The 18,810-nt window shown below is 42.6% G+C and overlaps 1 protein-coding gene across 1 annotated transcript; it reads left to right on the top strand.

Annotated features, from left to right (window-relative positions):
- Positions 1-4,479: 4,479 nt before the first annotated feature.
- Positions 4,480-8,972, top strand: LOC133066043 (peroxisomal succinyl-coenzyme A thioesterase-like). Its single transcript, XM_061156708.1, has 3 exons — positions 4,480-6,220; positions 7,077-7,279; positions 8,071-8,972. Exons 1-3 carry the CDS (start codon positions 5,764-5,766, stop codon positions 8,659-8,661), a joined length of 1,251 nt encoding a protein of 416 aa, XP_061012691.1. The 5' UTR covers positions 4,480-5,763; the 3' UTR covers positions 8,662-8,972.
- The last annotated feature ends 9,838 nt before the right edge of the window (positions 8,973-18,810 follow it).

The raw sequence follows: 18,810 nt of genomic DNA, 5'->3' as shown, positions 1-18,810 counted from the left end.
GCTCGTCAGTGCAGGAGACGCAGGAGACTCCACTTCAATAGTGGTTCAGGAAGATCTCCTGGGAGGAGGGCATAGCAACCCACTCCAGTATTCTTACTGGTAAAATCCCACGGACAGAGGATCCTGGTGGGTTAGAGACCATGGGGTTGCAAAGAGTCAGACACAGCTGAGCAACCCTGGCAAACTAACATACTGCAAATTGATCTACAGATTCAATCTAACGTCCATCAAAATTCCAGCAAGTTTCTTTGCAGAAATTGGTAAGTTGATCTTAAAATTCCTATGGAAACTCAAGAAACCTATAATCTTGACAAAGAATAATAAAACTGGAAAACCCACAATGACCAATTTTAAAACTTGCTAGAAAGCAACACTAATTAAAATAATGTGGTACATGCATAAGAATAGACAAAAAAATCAATGGAATAGAAATGAGATTCCAGAAATAAATCCTGACATTTACCACACTTACAGTCAATTGATTTTTGACAAGAAAATTCAAGGGAGAAAGAATGGTCTTTTCAACAAATTCTGTTGACACAATAGAATATCCATATGAAAAGAATTAATTTCAATCCTACCTCATAACAAACAAAAGAATGAACTCAAAATTGATTAAAGCTGTAAATGTAAGAGCTCAAATTATAGAATTCTTTGAAGAAGACACAGAAGCAAATCTTTGTAACTTTGGATTAGATAATGGTTTGACATCAAAGCATAAGCAAAAACAGAAAAAATAAATGAATTGGACATCAAATTTGAAAACCTTTATGCACCAAAGGATACTGTTAGCTAGTTAGAATAGGGAAAAGGAGTCCAGAATGGCGGTGGCTAAAAGACAAGGAAGGGAAAAGCCCATGAAAATAAAACAAAGGAAGGTCCGAGGACTGGAGTGAGGACCTCAGGTAGAACAAACAGCACTCCTGGCTAGCCCAATTTACAAATGGCTGGCCCGGGGGGAGGGAAAAACATATAAAAAGAGGAGCCAAAGGGCTGGGGGTCTCTGGGGGTCTCTCTCCTGCGCGCTCTCGCTCGCTCTCTCTCTTTCGGGTTGGCGTGCTCTCACGCCTCGTGGATGTATTTTCCTTTTATTTTCTAAATAAAACTGAGCTGTAACACTGATCTGAGAGCTGAGAGCTGTGACACGGCCTGTCCAAGAGCTGAGACATGTTCTGTCCAGGGTCTTTAACGTCCGTCACTTCAAATTTTTGTTGTGACAAGACAGAACCGAAGAAATTACACACTCCCCTGACAATACCATTAAAAACTTGAAAAGACATCTCACACAATGGTAAGAAATATTTCCAAATCACATATATGTTAGAGACTTGGACCCAGAATATAAAGAGAAGCAAGAGAAAAGCAACTAGAAACATACATAAGAATTCCCATAAAAATTTCAGCTGAGGAACTTCCCTGGTGGTCCAGTGGTAAAGAATCCACCTACCAATGCAGGGCACATGGCTTTGATCCCTGGTTCAGGAAGACGTCACATGCCGAGGGGCAATTAAGCCCCTGAGCCACAACTACTGAAGCCTATGTTCCCTAGAACCTGTGCTCCCCAACAAGAGAAGCCACCACAATAAGAAGCCTGCACACTGCAACTAAAAAAGCCCACACAAGCAGTAAGAGAAGATCCGGAGCAGACAAAAATAGAGATATAAAAATTATTTTTTTTAACTGCCAGCTGACTTTTCAGCAGAAATGGCTTACCTGGTAGCTCAGACAGTAAAGAATCCATCCGAAATGCAGGAGACCCAGGTAGATGTGGGTTTGATCCCTGGGTTGTGAAGATCCCCTGGAGAAGGGAATGGCCACACACTCCAGTATTCTTATCTGGGAAATCCCATGGGCAGAGGAGCCTGGTGGGCTACAGTCTATGGGGTTGCAAAGAGCTGGACACGACTGAGTGACTAAGCACAGCAGATAAGAAGGGAACAGCATGATATAATTTTAAATGATGAAAGGAAAAAAATCTACAACCAAGAACACTCTACTCAGGAAGGCTATCACTCAGATTTGAAGGACAGATAAAGAATTTTAAAGATAAGCAAAAACTAAAAAAGTTCAGTATCACTAAACTACTTGAGAAGAAATGCTTTAAAAACTTCTCTAAGTATAAAAGAATAGGCCACAACTAGAAATATTAAAAGTATGAAAAAAAAAAAGTCTCACTGGTAAAGGCACAAAAAAGGTAGTATAGTTCAACCACTTACAAAGCAAGGTTAAAAGACAAAGTAACCAAATCATCTATATCCACAATAAATAGGTTAAGATATACATAAAGGATGTAAAATATGATGTCACAAACAGTAAAAGGGGGGTAGGGTGGTGAGGGTAAAAATGCAGGGTGGTTAAAATGTGTCTGACATTAAGAGATCAGAAACTTAAAATAATCATATATATCCATAAATAAACCTCCTGGCCAGCACAAACAGAATTACATAACAGACAAACAGGAAAGAAAGGAAACTAAATACAAGACTAAATATAGTCATCAAGTTATAAGGAAGAGAGAAACAAAGAAGAAACAAAAAAGACCTAAAAAAACAACCACAACATGGCCAACAAAATGGGGATAAGTACACATCTATCAACATTACTTCATTTTCATTTTCCTGGCAGCACTATGAGATTCTCAGGATCTGACTTTCCTGATCACAGCAGTAAAAAAAAAAAAAAGCCACAGCAGTAAAAAAAAGCACCAAATCCTAACCACAGCACCACCAGGGAATTCCCTCAACAATTACTTTAAATGTAGACAGTGCTTCAATCAGAAGACACAGAGTGGCTGAATGGGTTAAAAAACAAGACCCGTCTAGAGGTTGCCTACAAGAGGTTCACCTCAGATCTAAAGAGACACACAGACTGAAACTGAGGAGATGGAAAAGGCATGCCATACAAGTAGAAAATAAAACTGAAGCAAAAATAAATATATCAAATATATTAAAAATAATGCCTATTAATATTTTAAAAATTAAAATTTACATGAAACAAAGTGGTTGAAGAGAGAAAATAATACAAAAAATATGTAACATTTTTAATTTTAGAAAGCAAAGAACAAAAAAAGAATAGTACCAATAATGTGTTTACACTCCCATATATTTACCTACTTTAAACATTAATCAAAATCTAGACGGATGCATTCATCTTTGGGGGAAAGTGGGAAAAGGACAAAGAGACTCTGATCATTTACCACTCTAGATTTGTCATTATTGCTTATGTATGTGCTTAGTCACTCACTCATGTCCGACTCTTTGTGACCCCATGGACAGTAGCCCGCCAGGCTTCTCTGTCCATGGGGATTCTCCAGGCAAAATACTGGAGTGGGTTGCCATGCCCTCCTCCAGAGCAACTACCCAAACCAGAGATCTAACCCATGTCTCCTGCAGTGCTGGCGGATTCTTTACGTCTGAGCCATCAGGGAAGCTGAAGAATACTGGAGTGAGTAGCCTATCCCTTTTCCAGGGTTACTTCCTGACCCAGAAATTCAATCGGGGTCTCCTGCAATGCAGGCAGATTCTTTACCAGCTGAGCCACTGGGGAAGCCCTTGCTTATGTATGCTTTGGAAAATTTGAAAAGCAGTATGCAAACCTATAGCAAATATCTGGAGACCACGAGAAAAAACACCCATGTAGGCTCAATCTCTATTGCAAAATCACGCATGAATTTTGCTTCCTAGTATTCTTCTAAGAGTTTCACACACACTGTCACCTTGGATCCCCTTATAGCAGAGTTTCATCATGCTATACACAAGAACTCTTAAACCCCAAAAGCTATAAACTTATTTGAGCCTACGAAACTAGTCAGTGATGAAACCAGAGCTAGAACTTTAATTACCTTTCACTGCAATGCTGCAGCTCACTGTTGAGTTCCACACTGGAGCTGGTCAAGGCTCTGACAGTTATTAGAGCCTGCTGCTGCTGCTAAGTCGCTTCAGTCATGTCCGACTCTATGCGGCCCCATAGGCGGCAGCCCACCAGGCTCCCCCGTCCCTGGGATTCTCCAGGCAAGAGTACTGGAGTGGGTTGCCATTGCCTTCTACATATTAAAGGCTAATCCTTAGCAGTTTTACATTTTCCAAGCCTCATGTTTCTCCTTTCCAATATTTGAAAAATACTCCCAGTGTTTTATGGACTTGTTAAATTGTGTATGTAAAATAGATGGGACATGGCTAAAGAGTAGCTATTACTACATTATATGCAAAATGCTGGGTATCCTTAAACATTATACCTACATGGCTTCTAGGATCACGTTCAAAAGGCTGACATTTAGTATCTACAAAGGCCGAACATTCTCATGCCCTATTGTTGGTCCTTTATTGGACTGGAACCTGGTGGTCTGGAGCCGACGAGAGAGTGAAAGAAGGAAAGAGGCTAATATTCCCTGGGTTACACAGCCGGCTTTCGCTCCAGGGAATCAGCCAGAGAGAGAGAGAGAGAGAGAGAGAGAGAGAGAGAGAGACACGGGGACCCAAGCTCTGATGGAGCAAAGGTGCTTTATTGAATTCTGTGACAGTATATATACCAGTAGCTTCTTTAGATAAAGATCAAGAGACCAGACTTTACAAGTTTATCAAGGAAGCAAGGAGCAATAGAGGCCATACGGCCAAGAGGCGATCCATATGAAAATAGGGTCGTAAATAGTTACTTTTCACCTTATGGAAAAGCCAATGAAGGAAATCCTATGCAAGCATCCCATCTCTTTGATCTCTGTCCTGGGAGAGGCTTGCCTGCTCCTCTTGCCCCAGACAGGGACTGATAAGGAACAGAGGGCTCAAGAGAGATAGGAAACAGCCCACAGGAATCTTACTGTTAAATGATTCCTGACACCTATGATACAGCAATTCGACTCCCAGGTATTCACTCCACTGAAAGGCACATATATGTCAATCAAAAGATATAGTCCTGAATATTCAGAGCACTATACCTAGGAGTCCCAACTGGAAACTACCAAAAGCCTATAGTCAGTAATATTTGACCACTATTTTTATGATCACAAAATAAAATACTATTTGGCAGAGATAAAGAACAATCTACAACTACATTCAAAAATAGCAATGAATCTCACAAATGTAATGCTCAGCGAAAGCAGACAATAAAAACGGCACACTGGAGGATTCATCACCATAAAATGCAGAGTTGGGAAAAACTAACCCGTTTTGTTGGACTCAAAACCTTGGGCAAGGGAAAGTGCTACTGGGGTGCTGGCAATGATGTTTCTAGACCTTTGAGCTTGGTTCCCAAGTACGTTCGGGTTACGAAATACACTGAAATATACACGTAGGATTTATGCAGGGTTTTTTTTTTTTGCGTGTGCGTGTATGTGTAAAACTCATTAAAAGTTTTAATAAAAAAAAGTTGGGAGAAGCTAGAATTCTTGGAATTTTGCCTAAAGGCATTCAGCTCCGGTTTCACCACGAATCCGTACCCAACTCGCTCCACTCCAACAAGCGAAGGAGGATTGAGGCAGAAAAGAGGGGTCGGCGGGGCGGGTTCCGCGCCACCTTATAGACAGCAGAAAATCCCTGTGCGCCCCGCCCTGAGCCAGAAGAAAGACCCGGTGCCTTTACCTCCGACGAGCAGGGGTCCGAGACCTAAAAGGACGCCTCCAGAGGCGGCTCAGCTACAGATCTCTCTCGGCTCCAGGCGACGCCTGACACCCTCGGACTTCCGAGCGCCGTCCACCCGGCCTGAGGCAAAAACTCAAGTAGCCGCCCGCGCTTTCACGCTCAGGGTCCAGACTGCGGCTCTGGGCCCGGGATGGTGGCGACCGTGACGCTGGAGCCGGCGGGCCGCTGCCGCTGGGACGAGCCCGTGCGCATCGTCGTGCGCGGCCTGGCGCCGGGGCAGCCGGTCACGCTGCGCGCGGCCCTGCGCGACGAGAAGGGCGCGCTCTTCAGGGCCCACGCGCGCTACTGCGCCGACGCCGCCGGCCTGCTGGACCTGGAGCGCGCGCCCGCGCTGGGCGGCAGCTTCGCGGGGCTCGAGCCCATGGGGCTCTTCTGGGCTCTGGAGCCCGAGAAGCCTTTTTGGCGGTTTCTGAAGCGGGACGTGCAGACGCCCTTCGCCGTGGAGCTGGAGGTGTTCGACGGTCACGAGCCCGGGACCCAGCGACTTCTGGGCCGGGCGCTGCACGAGCGCGACTTCCTGGCGCCCGGGGTGCGGCGCGAGCCGGTGCGCGCGGGCCGGGTGCGCGCCTCGCTCTTCCTGCCGCCAGGTGAGCCTGGGGTGCTGGGGCGAGCGTGATCTCCAGGCCGTCTTGGTTTGTGATACCGCTTCCCAGGAAGGGTGGCTTGGGATCAGGGTCGGAGAAGAGGATGTTGACTAGATCAGTGACCTCACAGTCACAATGAAGGCACTCTGCTATGCCGTTTGCTTGCATTATCTCATTTAACCTCTGTATCCCAATGAGGTGGATACTGTTAGTATGCAGATTAAAAAAATAAATAAATAAAGAAGGACTGGATGGGGTCCGTAGGTTCACTTTGCTATTAATAACTACAGATTTCTATAACCTTCAGCTCCAACACAGTATGATGGTCTTACACAATATGATGACAGCCGAGGAAGCTAGTGCCACGTCACCCTTCTCCAATGTCCTGCGTAGACTGGGCCCCTTACCCACTTTTTCATGCTCCTCTCTACCACAGATCACTTTTCAGACTTCACTGCCTTCCTCACCTAAAGCCTCGCAGGATCTCTTTCTTTCCTCTAAGCAGACATTTGAACCAAAGGTATCACCAAGAGTTTTGATTTGCTTTTGAAAGCTTCGTTTTCATTCTCAATTCTGTGCCCAATCCTATAAAAGAACACTGCGAATAAACTGTCTAAAATCCTCCTTCCATGGTATAGTCTTTAGACTTTATTACCCTCCTTTACAACTAAAGATTCTCCAAGTATACCTTGGAGATAATTTGGAATTTGTATCCCTTGTTCAATAATGACTCAGGGAACTCTTTTCTTTCCTCTGATTCACAGGCACCCACTAAATACTTTAGAAAGATTTCTAAAAGGAAAGGAAATTCTTCAATAAATTACATAACACATTCTCTTTATAATATTGCCTTCTTTAGGATCTGGACCTTTCCCAGGGATCATTGACATCTTCGGTGTTGGAGGAGGCCTGTTGGAATATCGGGCCAGCCTTCTGGCTGGCCATGGCTTTGCCACATTGGCTCTAGCTTATTGTAGCTTTGAAGATCTCCCCAAGAAATTCGATACCATAGACCTGGACTACTTTGAAGAAGCCTTGTGCTACATGCTTCAACACACCCAGGTTCTCCTAACCTCCTTTATCATTCTGTCCAGAACCTGCAGAGGGTGTCACTTTGCACTCACCTGTGCCAACAGCATTGATGCTGTTCTACTCTTCTTTCACAGACATTTCTTTTGAAGACTTCCTTGGTTTTAGGTACTCCACTTTCTCTGTCAGATGGATTAAAATTGCTGACTTCATTGTAAAATTCATGTGAGATTTTATTTCAGGGAATTATGTAGTAATATTAAAATTTCTTCAAGTGGAGTTTCTAATTTTTTAGCTTTGCATGCTTTTTAATCTTTATATTTCTGATAGCAGAATATGTTTTCAGACTTGATCGAAACTTGTTCACCCATTTCAGAAGCTAAGAACTACTTAATTGGACTCTGAAGTCTTACTTTGTTTCTATAAAGTTAACCATTTTTCAGTATATATTTAGATGTGGTCTGATAATGATTCACTTCTTGGGACAGACTTTTGTTTCACAAGTTAGATACTCAAGAACATTGATGCCATAATTCCACCTGAATGAGGCTCTGAACTCAACAGGCTCCATGACTCAGCATTCTTCAGTGCATGACTCTCTGGAAGTTTGCAACCAGTTCCCAAATTTGCCAGTGAGTTTTTAGGATTTGTTTGCCACGTGTCCAGGAAGATAGTCTTTACAGGGAAAGAAACTCCTCTGTCAGCTGAGGTTGAGTGTCTTGTGAGCAGTTCACAAGTCAAAGCTAGCAGCATCTCTAGTTGCATTTAGAAAAATGTTTTTCTCTGAGGTAGATTTTTTACTTTTGTCTCTTCTTTTCTTGCAGATAAAAGGCCCAGGCATTGGCCTTCTGGGCATTTCCTTAGGGGCTGATATTTGTCTCTCCATGGCCTCATTTTTGAAGAACATCTCAGCCACGGTTTCCATCAATGGATCTGGGTTCATTGGAGACAAAGCTATGTACTACAAAGAGAACAGCATTCCACCGTTGGGCCATGACCTGAGGCGAGTGAAGGTAGCTTTCTCAGGCCTCCTAGACATTGTGGATGTAAGGAACGATATTGTAGGGGGGTGCGAGAACCCCTGCATGATTCCAATAGAGAAGGCCCAGGGACCCATCCTCTTCATTGTTGGTCAGGATGACCATAACTGGAGGAGTGAGTTTTGTGCCCAGATAGCCTCGGAACGGTTACAGGCCCATGGAAAGGAAAAACCCCAGATCATCTCTTATCCTGGGGCTGGGCACTACATTGAGCCTCCTTATTTCCCCATGTGCCCAGCTTCTTTGCACACGTCCCTGGACAAACCCGTAATGTGGGGTGGGGAGCCCAGGGCCCATTCTAAGGCCCAGCTAGATGCTTGGAAGCAAATTCTAACCTTCTTTACCAAACACCTTGGACCTTCCCCCAAATTGTAATGCACTGCTCTGCTACTGACAGGAGAGAGAGATTCAAGGTTGGATTTTAGTGTTTAATAATCTTATGTGAATCATTTGTCCCCTGGGTAACATTAAATTCATGTCATTGTTATTAATGATGTATTGTAGGAAACTTTTTGAAGTTTTATTTCATTATGAATTTTTCTAATGTAACACATACATCTTGTAGAAGATTGGATTAAAAGTATACAATACAAAATAGTAAAAAGTATCCCCACTATTAAAATTTGTGTTTTCGTCTAGGTGTTTTTACATAACACTTGGAGGTACAGGTGAAATTTAAAGCTGAACAAATACTGGGTTACTTTTTCCATCATTGGGAGAGAATGACCATTCAGCATTTGCTACTGGTTCAACTACTACTGACAGAATTTTCATTGGCTAAAATATACACAGAGGTGTTGATAGGATAGCCAGACTGATCTTTTTCTCATGGAGATTAAAGAAGAATCCCCTGGGAGGAGGAGTGATGGATAGGGGAGCATCTGGCTCTAGAACAGTTTAGTCAAAACTCTGATACAAAGGAGCGTGACTATGACCTATTTTTCTTGCTTCCTGGTTCTAAGAACAAACTTTGGAAACTCATATTGTGACGTTCCTAGAGGCATCATCACTTTCCCTGACAACAAAGCTACAAAGCATTATGTAGATATACTTGAAGAGATAATGGTTGAGAATTTTCTAAAACTGACATCAGCCACATAGTCCGGAAGGACTATGTCTTACTTAGCTCAGGCTTCTCTGACAAAATACCATAGATAGAGTGGCTTAAACAACACACATTTCTCACAGTTGTGGAGTCTGAGAAGCCCAAGATCAAGGTTCTGGCAGATTCAGTTCCTGGTGGGGGCTTTTTCTGGCTTAGAGACAGCTGCCTTCTCCCTGTCTCCTCACCTGGCAGGGAGAGGAGAAACCACCTCTGGTTTCTCTTCCTCATTTCATAAGGACACTAATCCCATCATGGGGGCCTCATTTGAACCTAACAACCTCTTAAAAGGCCTACCTTCAAATACCATTGCATTGAGGTTTCAGATTTCAACATTTGAGTTTTGAGGGGACATAACACCCATAAACTTCAAGTCAGTTAAAGAAAATTATATTTAACATATCACAGAAAAGTTGGTTCTTAAAAAATATTTATTTGGCTACATTGGGTCTTGGTTGCAGCATGCAGGCTCTTCCTTGTACCAAGTGGGCATCTCTCTATGTGGGCTTAGAGGCCCCATGGCATATGGGATCCTATTTCCCTGACCTGGGATCAAACCTGCATTCCCTGCACTGGAAAGTGTACTCTTAAGGACTGGATCACCAGGAAAGTCCCAGAAAAATTGTTCATAACATTAATTCTTTGCTACTTCTGGCACCAAGAGGCGGGAGATCTACGCCCTCTACCCTCAATATGGATGGGTTTCTGACTGCTTCAGTTAGTACAGTAGGGCTGAACTGATGCTTTGTGACTTCAGAAGGTTGGTCATAAAGGCCATGACGATTCTAGCTTGTTTGCTGGAAACACTTGCTCTTGGAGGGCTAAACCACCCAATGAAGCTTGACAAACTTGAGGCTGTGATGCTGTGAGGAAGCCCCAAATACACAGAGAAGCCAACTGTAAGCACTTCCTGTGATCGTCCCAAATGAACTCAGCCTGTGAGTCATCTCAGCTCAGGTACTAGATACATGAGTGAACAAACCTCTAGATGATTCTAGCCCTAGCCACTGAATCTTCTTAGTGAAGGCCTCAGATATCCTGAAGCAGAGAAGGGTTGTCCAAGTCAAGCGCTGTCCAAATTGTGGATCTATGAACAAAATATTGTTTTATGTGACTATATTTGGGGTGTATTTCAATTATCTATTGCTATGTAACAAACTACCCTAAAACACAGTAACCTAAAACATTAACCATTCTATTTTTCTCACTCACCAGGCAGGGAAGTTGGTATTGGCTGTCAGTTAAGATCTCAGGCAGGGCTGTGGGTTCACAGGGTCTCAGTTCTCTCCATGTGGGCCTTTACAGTGGCTAATTTGGCTGGCTTCCAAGAGTGAGCATCCCAGCGTATCAAGGCCGAATTGCATGGCCTTATCTTTGACCTAGTCTTGGAAGCTACATAGTATCACTCCTGCCATACACTACTGGTCAAGGTGGGCTTCCCTGGTGGCTCAGATGGTAAAGTATCTGTCTGCAATGCAGTAGACCCAGGTTCAGTCTCTGGGTTGGGAAGATCTCCTGGAGAAGGGAATGGCTACCCACTCCAGCATTCTTGCCTGGAGAATTCCATGGACAGAGGAACCTGGCGGGCTACGGTCCATGGGGTCACAAAGAGTCAGACACGACTGAGTGACTAACACTTTCACTGGTCAAGACAATCACAAAGACCCACAAACTTTAAGGAGAACATAGAGTCTACCTCTCAAAAGGAGAGTGCAGAGTCTCTAGAAAAGCATGTGGAATGGGAAACACTGTAATCACCTTTTAAAATCTGCCTTCTAAGCCACACTATTCACATTCCTCCCACATGTAAAATACACCCATCGCTCCTTTGAGGACCTCCCTCCCCACCAAAGTCTCATTCTAGTATAGCACCATGCTCAGGCTCAAAGTCCAAGACTGCATCAATTATATCAGGTTCAGGTATAGATGAAGCTCCTCAGGTATAGCTCCTTAAGCATCTTCTCAATCTTAAGACCTATGAACCAAATAAAGAAGTTAACTGTATGTACACATACATCAGGATATGGTGGTGGAGTAAGTATAATTCTCAGACATTCCTGTTAAAAAATGGGGAATGTCGGAGGCACATAACAGTCGCTGACCCCTAGCCATTCTGAAATCCAGCTGAAAACATGTTGCCAATTCTTTCATTACTGCTTAGTTTACACTCTGTGAGTTGTTCTCTGTAGCTCCTAAATGAGCGAAAAAACCCTCCTGGATCTGTTTCCTGGAAAAAATGGATGAGACCTCCAACTGTCTCTTTTTATTTTGCTGTCTTTGTTGTTCAGTTGCTAAGTCATGTCCGACTTTTGGTGAAGCCATGGACTACAGCACACCAGGTTTCCCTGTCCTACACCATCTCCCAGAGTATGCTCAAACTCATGTGCATTGAGTTGGTGATGCCATCCAACCATCTCATCCTCTGTTGCCCCCTTCTCCTCCTGCCCTCAATCCTTCCCTCCTCAGGGTCTCTTCCAGTGATTCAGCTCTTCTTATATTCTCTCTTTTTAGCATACTTCATATACTCTTTTAGTTCAGACTCTGTTTCCACCAGAACAATTCTCTTAAGAATTATGCAGGTTTTCTGAAAATTATTAGTGGGTTTCACTTTCTTAGATAATACACCACTGAAAATCTGTTTGAGATAGGAACTTCTCTGTCTGGGGGTCCTTGGGATGATGCTGCAGGCAAACATCCTTCAGGTTTCCATAAATTCTATTATTTAATAGACAGGATCTGCTAGGTACACCTTAAAATCTTTAGAGGACCTTTTGCCATTCTGAAATGTTTTATGAAACACTACCTTGAATCTTTTCTTAACAAAGTCTCTCACACAGATCCACCCTGGGTTTGACTTTGTTCTGAATTCTTGTCTTAATTACAGATTAATTTACTATCTGAAGAAGTTGTAAGAAGAAACAGTGTTATTGTTATATCTGGCAAGCCCTGGTTGCTTCCTATTTAGCAGTTCATTCTTTAGCTCACCTCTTCCTCTTCCATTTTGTCATAGTTAGCAAGGAGAAGCATAGCTGATGATGTTCTTTAGTAGCGTGCCTGTGTTGCTTTTAGTTTTTGTGTGTCTGTTGTAGGTTTTTGATTCTGGTTACCACGGGTTTCATATATGCTGCTGCTACTGCTAAGTTGCTTCAGTCATGTCTGACTCTGAGCGACCCCATAGACGGCAGCCCACCAGGCTCCGCTGTCCCTGGGATTCTCCAGGCAAGAACACTGGAGTGGGTTGCCATTTCCTTATCCAATGCATGAAAGTGAAAAGTGAAAGTGAAGTCACTCAGCTGTGTCCGACTCTTCGCGACCCCATGGACTGTAGCCTACCAGGCTCCTCCCTCCATGGGATTTTCCAGGCAAGAGTACTGGAGTGGGTTGCCATTGCCTTCTCCAATATATGGTGACCTATATCTATATCTACTTGTTTTGAAACTAGACATCATTTAGTCCTTTAAGTTCAAACAGATTCTAAAAGATCTGCATTTTTATTCCCCTCACCTACATTTTGTGTTTTCAGTGTCAGATTTTACATTTTCATGTTTACCCTTGACTGTTTATTGTTGTTATAGTTGCCTTTTTGTCTTTGAATCTTCTTACTAGATTCTTTAAGTGGTTAATATTCAACTCTTACTACACATTTTCCTTTCTTAGTGCAATTTTCCCTTTCCTAATGAATCTTCTTTTCCACTTAGAGAGGATCCTTTAACATTTAATCAAGGAAATGAAGCACCTATACTCTAAAAACTATAAAACACTGATGAAGAAAACTGAAGACAATACAAAAAAAAAAAAAAAGAAAGATATCTTGAGTTCTTGGATTGGAAGAATTAGTACCTAAAATGGCCATAGTACCCAAAGCAATCTAGAGATGTACTGCAATCCCTATTAAAATACTCATGACATTTTTCACAGAAGTAAAATAAACCCTAAAATTTATATGGAATTACAACAGGCCCCAAACTGCCAAAACAATCTTGAGAAAAGAAAAAAGACAGAGAGAACAAAGTTGGAGGTATTATGTACCCTATCTTCAGACTATATTCCCAAGTTATAGTCATCAAAGCAACATGGTACTGGCACAAAAACAAGTATATAGGTCAACGGAACTGAATAGGGAGCCCAGAAATAAATCCATACACCTTTGGTCAGTTAACCTATGACAAAGTAAGCAATTAACCTATGACAAAGAATATGCAATGGCAAAATCATAGTCTCTTCAACAAGTTGTGCTGGAGAAACTGGATAGGTACATGTAAAACAATGGAATTAGAATATTTTCTCATACCATATACAAAAATAAACAAAAGATAGATTAAAGACCTAAATGTCAGGCTTAAAGCCATAAAACTCCTACAAGAAAATATAGGCAGAACACTCTGACATGAATCACAGCAACATTTTTTTTTTTATCTGTCCCCTAAGGCAAAAGAAATATGAGCAAAAAGAAGCAAATGGCACCTTAACAGGTTTTGCACAAAGGAAACCATCAACAAAACAAAAAGACAACTTACTGAACTGGGTAAAATATTTGCAAATGATATGACCAACAAGGGGATTATATCCAAAATAATAAACAACTCATACAACTAAATATCAAAAAGAACAAAACAATTAAAAAATGGTCAAAGACCTGAATAGATATTTTTCCAAAGATGGTGTACAGATGGCTAACAGGCATATGAAAAGATGCTCAACACTGCTCATCAATGCAAATCAAAACCACAATGAGATATCACCTCACAGAGTAGGGTGCTAACAATGCAGGTGATGAAAAGTGGTCAGATGCAGGATACATTCCAAAGTACAGCAGCAAAGTTTGATGGTGGGATGGAAAAAGAGAACACAAGAATGACTCCAAGCTGTCTTTTTCCTTTCTTTCTTTTTTTTTTTGATTCCTTAAACTAATGGATGAATTGTTGTTTGTTATTGAGTTGCTAAATCCCGTCTGAGTCTTTCACAACCCATGGACTGTAGCCCTCTAGGCTCCTCTGTTGATGGGTTTCCCAGGCAAGAAAACTGGAGTGGGATTACTCCCTTTTCCAGAGGATCTTCCCAACCCAGGGATCAAACCCATATCTCCTGCATTGCAGGCATATTCTTTACCACTGAGCTATCTGGGAAGTCAGTGGATGGACACTGATGCCATTTACTGAAACAGAGAACCCTAAGGAAAGAACAGTCTGGAGAAAAAAGCCAAGATTTCTATTTCTGTCATGTTACATTTTCCTATTGGACATCCAAGTGAAGATGCCAAATACGAAATTAGACCAACAAGTCTGAATCTCAGAGGAGACATGAGAGCTGGAAATATAAATGTGAGAATTGACAATCAGGAAACTGGAAGATGAGTGATAACAAAAAACTGGGACGTAAGGGGATAAATTTTGACTTTACATTAAAATCCACCATGAATTTTGACTTAACAGACTACATTAAATACTGATAAATTAAAATGTGTGGACTTTTTTTTCCCATCTGAGGTATCTGAATTAATTTTCCCACTGTAAACAACTAATGCTCCTGGATAAAATAACTTCTAAAAGCATTTGTCCTCCTGATAAGAAAGCAAGTCTCAGACCAGCGACTGAATAAGGATGGTAAGATAAGCAGAGCAATGCAACCAGCTTCTTTCCTGAGAGCATCTGCTGAATCTCCATAACCCAGAGACAACTAGGCCCAATTATCTGACACTAGCTGTGAATGTTTTGAAATAAAGAGGAAAAAGAATGCAAGACTTTCATTACTTTGAGCCTTAACACCTACCCTAGACCAGGAGCCCAGGGAGTTTATATAACCTCTTGCAATTTCCCTGGGTTGGGTCACAGTTCTTAAAATGTTAGACTGTTGTGTTTTCAACCTTTGCCTTGCAAAGGAATAAAGTCATCTCTTCCCTCCAGGGCTTCCCTAATATCTTAGTTGGTAAAGAATCCACCTGCAATACAGGAGACACCAGTTCCATTCCTGGGTCGGGAACATCTGTTGGAGAAGGAATAGGCTCCCCACTCCAGCCAGAATTCTTGGGCTTTCCTTGAGGCTCAGCTGGCAAAGAGTCCGCCCACAGTGCAGGAGACCTGGGTTCAATCCATGGGTTGGAAAGATTCCCTGGAGAAGGGAAAGGCTACCCACTCCATTTGGGAAGAGCCACTGGAGAAGGGAAAGGTTACAGACTCCAGCATTCTGGCCTGGAGAATTCCTTGGACTGTATATAGTCCATGGGGTCCCAAAGAGTTGGACACAACTGAGCGACTTTCACGTTCACTTCTCTCCAACTCTCTGTCTCTATATGTGTTTGGTATGGGTACACAAATTGAAGGAAAAAACTCTCACTGAGCATCTACTACAGTATCAGTGCAGTGTCAAGCCTGTGTTTGCCTATTTCAGTTCAGTTCAGTCGCTCAGCCATGTCCAACTCTTTGCGACCCCATGAACTGCAGCATGCCAGGTCTCCTTGTCCATCACCAACTCCCAGAGTCTACCCAAACCCATGTCCATTGAGTCAGTGATGCCATCCAACCATCTCATCCTATTTAAATAAATAGGTTAAATAGTCATGTCCTATTTAACCATCACAATAAATGCTTTACAGATAAGGAAACTGGATTCAGAGGCTTAATTATGTGCTTTGCTAAGGATCACTATTAAGGAGTAAGTCAGACTGGAACCCAGGAAGGTCACACTCCATAAATACCTACCTGCTCTGGAAGCCACTATGGGTTCTTGGTAAAAGGACTGAGGGACAAGAGTAGGATTAGGACTATGTTTCCAACAGATCCCCTGAGTTACAATCACCTGGGACGCTTTTTAATACTTAAATGCTTCTTGGAACTGCCAGTATCTTTCTCAGTCCCTTAGCTCTCGGCAGTCTTTGTTCCTCTATTTTGACACTCACCACCCTGGACTGCTTCAAGAAAATTAGAGATACCAAGGGAACAAAGATGGGCTCAATAGAGGACAGAAATGGTAGGGACCTAACAGAAGCAGAAGATATCAAGAAGAGGTGGCTAGAATATACAGAACTATACAAAAAAGATCTTCATGACCCAGATAATCATGATGGTGTGATGACTCACTTAGAGCCAGACATCCTGGAATGTGAAGTCAAGTGGGCCTTAGGAAGCATCACTACAAACAAAGCTAGTGGGGTGATGGAATTCCAGTTGAGCTATTTCAAATGCTAAAAGATGATGCTGTGAAAGTGCTGCACTCAATATGTCAGCAAATTTGGAAAACTCAGCAGTGGCCACAGGACTGGAAAAGGTCGGTTTTCATTCCAATCCCAAAGAAAAGCAATGCCAAAGAATGCTCAAACTACCACACAATTGTACTCATAAAGGAGTAAGTCAAGGCTATATATTGTCACCCTGCTTATTTAACTTATATGCAGAGTACATCATGAGAAACGCTGGGGTGGAAGAAGCACAAGCTGGAATCAAGATTGCCGGGAGAAATATCAATCACCTCAGATAGGCAGATGACACCACCCTTATGGCAGAGAGTGAAGAGGAACTAAAAAGCCTCTTGATGAAAGTGAAAGAGGAGAGTGAAAAAGTTGGCTTAACGCTTAACATTCAGAAAACTAAGATCATGGTATCTGGTCCCATCACTTCATGGGAAATAGATGGGGAGACAGTAGAAACAGTGTCAGACTTTATTTTTTGGGGCTCCAAAATCACTGCGGATGGTGACTGCAGCCATGAAATTAAAAGACGCTTACTCCTTGGAAGGAAAGTTATGACCAACCTAGATAGCATATTAAAAAGCAGAGACATTACTTTGCCAACAAAGGTCCATCTGGTCAAGGCTATGGTTTTTCCAGTGGTCATGTATGGATGTGAGAGTTGGACTATAAAGAAAGCTGAGTGCTGAGGAACTGATGCTTTTGAGCTGTGGTGTTGGAGAAGACTCTTGAGAGTCCCTTGGACTGCAAGGAGATCCAACCAGTCCATCCTAAAGGAGATCAGTCCTGGGTGTTCATTGGAAGGACTGATGCCGAAGCTGAAAGTCCAATACTTTGGCCACCTGATGCTAAGAGTTGACTCATTGGAAAAGACCCTGATGCTGGGAGGGATTGGGGGCAGGAGGAGAAGGGGCGAGAGAGGATGAGATGGCTGGATGGCATCACCAAGTCGATGGACATGAGTTTGAGTAAACTCTGGGAGTTGGTGATGGACAGGGAGGCCTGGCGTGCTGCGATTCATGGGGTTGCAAAGAGTCGGACATGACTGAGCAACTGAACTGAACTGAACACACACTAGCTTAAAATTCCCCAAGCCAAAAAAAAAAAAATTCTCCAAGCCAGGCTTCAGCAATACGTGAACCACCGTGAACTTCCAGATGTTCAAGCTGGTTTTAGAAAAGGCAGAGGAACCAGAGATCAAATTGGCAACATCCGCTGGATCATCGAAAAAGCAAGAGTCCCAAAAAAACATCTATTTCTGCTTTATTGACTATGCCAAAGCCTTTGACTGTGTGGATCACAATAAACTGGAAAATTTTTCAAGAGATGGGAATACCAGACCATTTGACCTGCCTCTTGAGAAATCTGTATGCAGGTCAGAAAGCAACAGTTAGAACTGGACATGGGCCAACAGACTGGTTCCAAATAGGAAAAGGAGTACACCAAGGCTGTATATTGTCACCCTACTTATTTAACTTTTATGCAGAGTAATCATGAGAAACGCTGGGCTGGAAGAAGCACAAGCTGGAATCAAGATTGCCGGGAGAAATATCAATAACCTCAGATATGCAGATGACACCACCCTTATGGCAGAAAGTGAAGAAGAACTAAAGAGCCTCTTGATGAAAGTGAAAGAGGAGAGTGAAAAAGTTGGCTTAAAGCTCAACATTCAGAAAACTAATATCATGGCATTTGGTCCCATCACTTCATGGCAAATAGATGGGGAAACAGTGGAAACATGGCAAACTTTATTTTGGGGGGCTCCAAAATCACTGCAGATGGTGATTGCAGTCATGAAAGTAAAAGACGCTTACTCCTTGGAAGGAAAGTTATGACCAACCTAGATAGCACATGAAAAAGCAGAGACATTACTTTGTCAACAAAGGTCCACCTAGTCAAGGCTATGGTTTTTCCAGTGGTAATGTATGGATGTGAGAGTTGGACTATAAAGAAAGCTGAGCGCTGAGGAATTGATGCTTTTGAGCTGTGGTGTTGGAGAAGACTCTTGAGAGTCCCTTGGACTGCAAGGAGATCCAACCAGTCCATCCTAAAGGAGATCAGTCCTGAATATTCATTGGAAGGACTGATGTTGAAGCTGAAACTCCCAATACTTTGGGCACGGGATGCGAAGAGCTGACTCATTTGAAAAGACCCTGATGCTGGGAAAGACTGAGGGCAGGAGGAGCAGAGGACGACAGAGGATGAGATGGCTGGATGGCATCACTAACTCAATGGATGT

Source organism: Dama dama, chromosome 12, assembly GCF_033118175.1.
Source record: "Dama dama isolate Ldn47 chromosome 12, ASM3311817v1, whole genome shotgun sequence".
NCBI lineage: Eukaryota > Metazoa > Chordata > Mammalia > Artiodactyla > Cervidae > Dama > Dama dama.
Note: the sequence above shows the minus strand (reverse complement) of the source record. Positions and strands in the feature narration are given on the sequence as shown.

Coding starts and splice junctions, on each gene's coding strand:
- LOC133066043 (XM_061156708.1), top strand. CDS start 5,764: ATGGTGGCGACCGTGACGCTGGAGCCGGCGGGCCGCTGCCGCTGGGAC. Junction 6,221..7,076: donor CTCGCTCTTCCTGCCGCCAG/GTGAGCCTGGGG, acceptor TGCCTTCTTTAG/GATCTGGACCTTTCCCAGGG. Junction 7,280..8,070: donor ACATGCTTCAACACACCCAG/GTTCTCCTAACC, acceptor CTTTTCTTGCAG/ATAAAAGGCCCAGGCATTGG.